This window comes from Oreochromis aureus, linkage group 1 (assembly GCF_013358895.1).
Source record: "Oreochromis aureus strain Israel breed Guangdong linkage group 1, ZZ_aureus, whole genome shotgun sequence".
NCBI classification, from domain to species: Eukaryota; Metazoa; Chordata; class Actinopteri; order Cichliformes; family Cichlidae; genus Oreochromis; species Oreochromis aureus.
In genome coordinates, this window is record NC_052942.1 from 12,761,303 (window position 1) to 12,771,146 (window position 9,844).

Here is a 9,844-nt window from a genome sequence, read left to right on the forward strand (position 1 = left end):
CAGCCCCTAACACCATCTTTCTCTTCTCTGTTTCACTCCATTAATGGTGAACAAGTTGCTGTCTAACAGGAATGCTCATACATCCTGGTTAACAGAGCTAATCTTAACTATTAGCTTCTATTATAAAGTTATGAAATATGGATTTCACTTTGTGAAATTTGGTGACTCACATGTACCCTAGAGTTTAATAACTAGATTCAGGATGAGGTAGTCAATTAAAGCCATTACCAAGTAACATTATATAGTACAGCTACCTTCTTATATTTGCTCAGTGTTGGGGGGGCTAGCATACAACCACAAAGAGGCACAAAATAACAAAATATTATGCAGCATTAACCCAAAGAGACAGGAAAACACAAGTTTTGTGATGCAAGTAAACACAAAAGAGATTAAAATGCTGCAACAACTGAAACTCACAAACAGAGCTGTATTTTTGTGTGTTTTGGGTGCACTCTGGGTAGGTGTTGGCCTTGTATCAGTTTTTTCCAGATGAAATATAATTCATTATTCCCTCATCAAAATGTTTTTGATTAGTCTCTTTGGAAAAGTTGGAACCTTAACAAAGGTTTATAATGTTTCTGTGTGACAGTGAGCCCAGGTCTAAGAGCTCATCCAGTGTAAACACAGTGTGTACTGGGAAATCCAATTAGCTCGGAGAGGACTGAGGAGATGAATGTAAGAACTCTGCCACTAGAGGGCGACTCTGTGCTTTTTCTGCTTTTTCTCCAGGCACTTTAAACTCTGTGCATGCCATATAAACAATGTGTTTACCACCTTTAGGTGTCACATTGAAGTCAAATAGGTGAAAATGGTTTATAAATGAAACAAAAACCATAAAAAGTATGTATTTACAAAAGTATATAAGAGCTTAACAACAACAGATGCTGTCACATACTGCAGAATATTCAAATGAATCTATTAGTAAAATCTGTTCAACTAGTTTTTTGCATGTGGCCTGGTTTTTCATGCCAGACAAGTTTTTCAAAAACTGCTGAGATTTTCACACAACCCTCTGTAGGGTTTACAAAAAATAGAAAAAGAGAAAACATCCAAGGCACGGTGGTTCTCTGGGTGAAAATGTTGATGACAGAGGTCAGAGGAGAATGACCAGACTGCTTCAAGTTGATAGAACGACAACAGCAACTCAAAAATCAGTTATTACAACCAAGCTGTGCAGAAGAGCATCTGTGAATGCACAACATGTCAAACCTTGAAGCAGAAGATGACACTGGGTGCACTCATGTTAGCTAAGAACAGAAACTGACCTCACCAAAATTGGACAGTAGTAGAAAAAAAACATTACTTGGTCCTTTGATTCTCAGTTTCTGCTGTACATTCATATAGTTGTGTACTAATACACTTCAACTATAAATTACACTAATTCACACAATGTCATCATGAAAAACTTAAAGTAGATGAGAAAATGTTGTTTTCATAAACACTTTCATGAGGAGTTTATGGCCACAGTCACAATGTGAGTGTCACATCTGTATCTCAGTTTTCTCCAGCTAAGCAAAAACAAAACTGAAGTAATAGTCTTTGGAGCCAAAGAAAAACGATTACAGGTCACCAGAGAAGTTCAATCTATACACCTAAAAACCACCAACCAGGCGAGAAATTTGGAAAAACACATTAAGACAATAACAAGTCAATAATAAGTCAGCTTACTATCACATCAAGAATATTTCAAGGATAAAAGATCTGATGTCTCAACAGGACCTGGAAAAACTAGTCCATGCATTCATCTTTAGTAGGCTTGATTACTGTAACAGCATCTTTACAGGTCTACCTAAAAAATCAGTCAGACAACTACAGCTTATTCAGAACTCTGCTGCTCGAGTCCTCACTAAGACCAAAAAAGTGGACCACATCAGTCCAGCTCTGAGGTCTTTACACTGGCTGCCTGTCTGTCAGAGGATAGACTTTAAAGTTCTGATGCTGGTCTATAAAGCTCTGAATGGTTTAGGACCAAAATACATCAGTGACTTCCTGACCCAGTATGAACCTTCCAGATCCCTCAGGTCATCTGGATCCGTTTTTTTTTTTTTTTTCTTATCAGTTCCCAGAGTCAGAACCAGACATGGAGAAGCTGCATTCAGCTTTTATGCTCCATATATCTGGAACAAACTCCCAGAAAGCCTCAGATCAGCTGAAACACTCAGGTTATTTAAATGCAGGTTGAAGACTCACCTATTCTCAGCTGCATTTGAATAAAGCACCAAATCCGCCCTGTTTTACTTTTAAGCTTAAATTCTAAAACTTACATTTTAACTACTGATTTTATCTACTGTTCCTTTCTTTTTTCCCATTTTAAATAATGCTTTTTATTTGTTTTTGTTTTTTAATGTCTGTGTAAAGCACTTTGAATCACCTTGCTGTTGAATTGTGCTATATAAATAAACTTGCCTTGCATTGCCTCAAAACTGAACACAATTTGATCATTTTATAAATGATGGTCCCACCTGGAGTTAAATAGACAGTATAGATAAAGCAGAGTATGATTTAGGATAAAGTATAAAGAATATCACATCCACCCTTTCACACTTTGAAAAAAAGACACACAGTTACAGCACAGTTAATATCAGATTTGTAATAACTGTACCATACAGACTAAAACCAGCAGGTTTAGGAACAGCTTCTTCCCCACAGCTGTCACCCTACTGAACTCAGTCCCCCACTGAACCTTTCCATCCACACCTCCTATCGCTCCAAATGACCATGATCATGACTGGCTTTCATTCTCAACATTCAGCATAAGACACTGACATAGCATAGTCTCTGTTATAGTGCATACACTCTTCACTATTACAGTCTTTTCAGAGAGCTACGCTTCCACTACTGTGAATATATTCATAGGGCTCTGTAGATCTGTTTACCACACACCGGTACGTCTGTATATATGTAGCACATCTGTATATATTTAGTACATCTGTATATATGTAGCACATCTATATATATGTAGCACATCTGTATATATGTAGCACATCTGTATATATGTAGCACATCTGTATATATTTAGTACATATCTGCTTGTCTGTATAGCAATTTAGAACATCTGTATGCTATACAGATCATCTGTACATTGTCTATAGTTCATCTGTATATTTGGTTTCTCTGTACATAATCTGTTCATAGCTATTCCACTATTTACACTACCCTTATCTGTATATATCAGCATATACGTACATTTGCCCATAGTACATCTGTATATTTGCTCTCTACTGAACTTATCTGTATATAATTGCTGTCATTGTTCTTGCTAGTCTTGCACTTCTGATTCGATGCAAACTGTATTTCGTTACCGTGTATTCATACATGTGTAATGACAAAGTTTAATCCTAATCCTATATCTTAGAGGAAAGTACATTGTACTCAACAACATTTATCCGACTTCTTAATTTACAAGCATTTGTAAGCTTTACAGGTTTTTCTACTGCTTTTAGTTTGATATAGAATTATTTTTCACATATGATTCATATACATGATTAATTGGACTGTAGACTGAACTACCCAACAGCGCACATGCAGAGTTGTTAAAGTTAGCAAAACCTTATACACCTACAGCTATAAAATGCTACTTCTGCTAAAAGTAAAAACAGGTGAGGCTGTTTTAATGTAACAATAACTGAAATATGAAGACAGACCATCATTTTTATGTTTTATGCTTTCTGTTGTTATACCGTAAAGTTAAAATACTTTGGTCATTTAAAAAAACAGGATCTAGGAAGAGATGTGTGACGGTGTAATAGGGCTGTGCGATATGACCAAAATCTCATATCCCGATATAAGACATCTATCATCCCGATAACGATATAAATCACAAAAAATGTAACATTTTCTGTAAATTTTGTGAATCTCGGGCAGCTCGACTTGCGTGAAGTGTTTCCAGCTGGGCGTAGTGTACCTGGAGTCCAGCGTTTTAACCAATGCATGAAACGATACATTTTTAGACATAGGTTGTAACGGCCGCAGTTTTCTTTGTGAATATTTATTACACAGCGTGCTGCGGGGGAAAAACTGTTCTAATGTTTGAGTCTAAGGTTTATTTTTTAGCACCTGGCGGCTCTTATTTGCTTCTCATCCATAAATACTCTGCATACTCTTTCACGTGATTCAGTTTATTTTGAAAAGTCTCAAAAGGATCTTGAGCTTTATTGTGAAAGGTTTATATGGAAAATAAACAAGCAGACACGCGATGGTTTTACCGTCGTTGTTGCTAACGACAACGCATAAAAACAGGTGCTGGTCTGTCTGTAGTGTGGTTATATTAAATATAAGAGACAGCGAGAACTTTAAGAAATTAATATAGCCGATACAGTGACCATCAAAACGATGAAAAAAATATTGCCTTAAACAGTTTATTTTGTGACACCATGAAACAAACGATAGCGTCAAATGAAACGATAGACGTTTTTATATCGTCATTGGATACATATCGTTATATTGAACAGCCCTATACGGTGTAATGTGGTTTAGTTTACCAAAGTAAAATTGTAAATCTATTTCTATAACATAATTTTTAAACATTTTAACTCAACTCAAGTTTTTTTCCTTCAATCTGATTGTCTCCACTTTTCAGACAACTAAAGAAGACATTAAAAAGATGCTGAGAAAGAACGCCATCCTTTCTTGAATTAGAAATATTCTTAAACCTACAGAAGACTTGGAGACACAAATCTGTGATCAGATTTTCAATGGTCACTCAGAATCCAGGTGCAGTGGACCGAGGGTGGCTGGTTAGAACTTGACAGCCTTTAGGGAAACACCCAGGGACAGCCTGCATCGACTTAATGAACGGGAATTCAGCCCAGCATCTTCACTGAGCTCTGATGGAAGTTCAATAACACTTTGAGACAGTAACACTCCTGAGGAGCTCAGGGCTATCCTAGTCAGTAGCCTAAAGCCCACTATGTTAGCTACTAATAATATCTTTGTATTGTTTTTGTTCGGACCGATGTTCAAAGGCTTGCTCCTGTTTGTTGTTGTGGAAAAATAATTTAAGCATCGAAATGAAACCGATTTCCTGAGATTTATTGAAAGAAAGTTCAAACCTTTGCAAAGGGACCAACAGGGTTTGTACCAGCATTGACAAAAATGCTCAATTATAGCAGCTCTTGTCTAATCAGTGGTTGGGAGTGAAATTCTCCCCATCATGTAGGCACCAGTTTGGTAATGAAGTGTGTCATGGCCTTGAGCAAAGCTTACAGTTAGAGTGTATGAAGACTGAAAAACAACTACAACTTTGCACAAGAAAGTTACAAATACATATCAATAGTACACAGAGGTTAGAGAAGGTGAAACACAAGTTTTCCATCACATTTGTCATTCCCCTTCATCAAGACCAGGTATTTAAGGAGCGGCTGTGGCAGCAGTTCTCTTCCTGATCATTGTCTCCTCTACAGCATTAACTCATGCACACATCCCTGTGCTGATTATCACTTTGTGAGTCTGACACAGAAAGCTAATAAGTTATTTTGTCCTGACTTAATGCCCCTTAAAACTCACCTATTTCAGACTTACAGTTTAATACTATACAATATAGCAAATCTCCAACTGGACAGTGTTAAATAACATTATTTCCTTTTAAACTTGAAGCTTTGAAAATCTTTTTGCATTGGGACAGAAATTAATATGACAAAGACTCTTTTAAAGATACATAGATACAAGCTCATGTTATTCATCTGAAGAAACAGACAGATCGAATGAGTGTGATAAAGGACATAGTGTGTTGTTACACTGGTAATGCCAGGAGAGGCAGTATCGGTTCTGTAAGAAAGTGGAAGAAGGGAGCGTCCTGCAGGAGGCAGTGAACGGACACTGATGTTATAAACATGTGGCTAAAAGAAGGTTCAGTAAACAAGTAGCAACAATATTCCTGTGTGAGGCTCAGTCATTTCATTTTTATTTTTTGAAGATGCAACATCCTAAAGGTGTATATAGAAAACATGTTGATCCTGAAGCATTTATTGAAGCTTCTGAGCTATTTGTGTAATCTTCTCCTGAAGTTCTCGGGTAGATTTGGCCTTTCCATTGGGAATTTAACATCTCATACAAAGTTAAAGACTTTTATTTGAGTTTGGTAGAATTCTATTTCAAAGAAAAACAAGACTCTCTGCTAAGTTGATGACATCACATTTTACATTCTAAGTGGATGACATCACGCTCCATTTGCACTCCATGACATCATGCTCCAGATCAAAGGATCAAAAGGATAACATTCTCTCAAAAGTGCTTAAATAGGACACCAGCGTGCACTCAGTATGTCTCAGAACTGGGCAACTGTATAGGAGCACACCACGAGCCAACCTCTAGAGAAAGATTTGACACGTTTGTTGTATCCAACAAAACACAAACCCAAACCCCGATCGAATAGAAAAAATATCATTCGACACTGTAAGACAAAAGACAAGAGAAATGCAGCATATGCAGCAAAACCTTGATCCCCAGGAAGGGACCTCATCTGCCGCTGTTCACCCTAAGCAGCAAAACCCAAACCCAAGAGGGAAAAACAAGGCACCAAATGGGGGGACTCCATCTCATGCTGCCAAACAAAAGGGTGCAAACAAGAAGAAGATGCAGAAAAATGCAAACCCAAACCCCAGAGCCAAAAACCCTGGACCCAATCGAGGGCCTGTGCCACATCAGCCCAATGCCCACTTTAAACCCAATAATGGGCCTGGGCAACATTGGCAAAATCCACGGTTTTTGCCAAAACAAGGGCCTTGGCCACATCAGCCCAATGCCCACTTTAAACCCAATAATGGGCCTGGGCAACATTGGCAAAATCCACGGTTTTTGCCAAAACAAGGGCCTGTGCCACATCAGCCCCATCCTCACCATAACACCAACGATGGGCCATCTCAGCCACAGCCTCACTTAACACCAAATGATGGCAGTCGTCCATACAGTGAGACTGATGAACTGGGTGCGCTGAGATTCCACCTGCAGGAGGCTCAGAACATGTGCAAAACCAATTTTTATAAAATGACAGCTGCAAACCACAAAGCTGCTGCAGCTAAAACTCAGAATGATTGGGTTCGCTTTCAGCTACAGTGCTGCAGAGGAAATGCTCAAAAAACCATCCTTGAGCTCCAAACACAGCTGGAAGAGTCTCGTAGAAAGACACCCGAGGAGAAGTTCACCCCTGAGGTGAGTGAGGCTCCTGCTGAAGACAGCAACACAGCTGTCACAGCTGCAGAGCTGAGTGTGGACGCTTCAACACAAACTGCAGAAGCTCCACACACAGACTCTACAGATGTGAAAACCGATCGAGAAGCTGAGTTGGAGATCCAGTGCAAAAAACAGCAAGAAGAGATCGAACAACTCCGTGAGCAGCTCCTCAAAACTCAAAAGAATCTAGAAGAGGAAGTTGCAAAGCGTGAAGATCAGGAACAAAGAGCCAACTGTGAGCTCGCTGAGCTGAGAGACAAACTCAGCACCAGTGAGGCTCTTTGTGAAAAAACTGATTTGAAGGCGCAAAACTTAAAAGAAGAGCTGGAGAAAACCAAAGCTTCCCACCTGGAAATCATGGAGAAGCAAAACCTGGGGAACACAACAATCTGCAACCAACTCAAGCAAACAGAAGAAGAAAAGATCTCACTTCTGGAGTTTTTGCAGTATCTGCAAGAGAAAATAGAAAAGCAAGAAGACCAGTCCAATGTTGCCAGTCCTGAAAATTCTCCAGCCCAAAACGAGACACTCCAGGAGAATCAGCCAGAAAAAGAGGAGGCCAGCGCTACCAAACCAGAAAGTCCAGAGGCCCGAGAAGGCAAAGTGCCAAAAGAAAAACCAGAAAAGAAAAAGAAGCGCAACTGGTTTTTCAGACTATTCACTTAAGTGACTTCCACTCCGTCTCCTATAAAATCACAGTAATATACAACTAAATATTAACAGGCACTTCCAGTGCCTAAACATCCATTTAAAAGCATATTTGCTTTAATATTTAGTTGTGTATAACTTTGTCATCGGTCCCACCACCCCCCAACCGGTCGCGGCAGATGGCCGCCCCTCCCTGAGCCTGGTTCTGCCGGAGGTTTCTACCTTTTGAAAGGTAGTTTTTCCTCCCCACTGTCGCCAAGTGCTTGCTCATAGGGGATTGTTGGGTTTTTTCTTTAGTTCAGTTCAATTCAATTCATTTGTATGTAAATACTGTTGGATTGAATTGAACTGAACTAAAGAAGATTTTTAGGAGACGGAGTAGTCACTGAGTGAACCAGGGTATTATAACATCTTACCCATAAAAAAAATTACCATCAAAAAAATTAAATAAACAATTGGATTTAACAAAACATCTGAAGTCTGAACATTTTGTCTCATTTAAAACATATGAAAATGTCCAATTATAACAACCTAACAGCAGAAATAAAAACATTTACATCTTGGTTGAAAACATTGTTCTGTGAACAATATCCACTGTGTCTGTGTTGTTGATGCATTTTGGGGGGAAAAAACATCTAAAGTATTGTAGCCGAGTACAGCTCCAGGTTTTGTACAGAGTACTTTCCATTTGCTCTAACTTTACTCTGCTATCTCATCAATAAAAGGGAAGAGGTATACCTAGCTGTATGGTGCCCTGACAAAAACCTGCTCCTGAATACCTGAATAATATAGAATAGTCATTTGTCTGTGGAAAGAGATTTCTTTAAACGCCAAATTACTAAATTACTGCAGCGTGAGCTCAGTTTAACTATTCGGTTAACAATATTTTAGTGATTCTGCAGCAATCATGGTAACCAGCATGACTGAGACGGACACTTAGCAGATGGGTCTATGCAGGTCAGACTTTAGGAAATACACCTCATGTCTCTTTGAAACTAAAAAGAGGTCATTAATTCATCAGCTTGTGTAGCTAGTTTTAAAATACGACCCTACTCTGTATCTGCAAAAAAAGTCTCCTGTTTGTCTCCTGCTTTGCCTCTGCAATCTAACGTGAATGGTTTTGCACTTTTATAAGTGACTGCATTTCTATGCATATACTTTTGTAAATATACAAGTTTGTTTGTTTGTTTGTTTGGGAGGGGGAGGGTTGAATAGCAAAGTTGAATGTCCACCTTTCATAGTTGTTTGCCTATGCAGTTCAATAGTTTACTGCCAACCCTGGATGGTAGGGTCAGTATGGGTCTGTCCTCCCTTGTATCAATGTTTCAGGATAGTGATAGTGATGAAACGGTGTGGAGACTCTTGGCACACTTTTGGCCCCTTTAGTCTCAATTAAGCAACATTTAAACCACACAGCCTATTTCAGTATTGTTTCTGAGCATGTCAATCTCACTGATGGCTACTTTCAGAGGAAAATGCACCACATCACAAATGTCAAATATTCCCAAACTGGTTTCTTGAGCATGACAGTGAGTTGTGGCCATCACAGTAATCAGATCTCAATCTAATAGAGCATGTAGGGGAACGGGAGATTCACATTATGAATGCATCATGAATGCACAGCTGAAAAATCTGTCGAAACTGTGTGACGCCGTCATATAAATATGGAGCAAAATCTCTTTCCGGCATCTCGTTGAATCAATGCCACAACTAATTAACACAGTTCTGTAGGCAAAAGGGGGTCCCAGAGGCACTACTAGCAAGGTGCTCCCAATGAAGTGTCTGGTGAGTGTGTGTTATTAATACATACTGAAATCAACTAAATTAAGACACAAAGGCAGAAATAATTCTCAAAAATTATCTTGAATAACACTTACACCTAATAAACATTAAATGCTAAGTATTCCCTATGAATGACATTTTCAAAATCTGGTCAAAATTCACCAATGGTCATATGGTGCTGCAGTAGTGAGGAACAATGCAGCTGGTAAACAAACAAACAAACAAGCAAAAGGAATGGTATCTC

At 38.8% G+C, this 9,844-nt stretch overlaps 1 protein-coding gene across 1 annotated transcript; it reads left to right on the plus strand.

Annotated features, from left to right (window-relative positions):
* The first annotated feature begins 6,272 nt into the window (after positions 1 to 6,272).
* LOC120434672 (RNA-binding protein 33-like) lies at positions 6,273 to 8,059 on the plus strand. Its single transcript, XM_039603105.1, has 2 exons — positions 6,273 to 6,628; positions 6,719 to 8,059. Exons 1-2 carry the CDS (start codon positions 6,415 to 6,417, stop codon positions 7,834 to 7,836), a joined length of 1,332 nt encoding a protein of 443 aa, XP_039459039.1. The 5' UTR covers positions 6,273 to 6,414; the 3' UTR covers positions 7,837 to 8,059.
* The last annotated feature ends 1,785 nt before the right edge of the window (positions 8,060 to 9,844 follow it).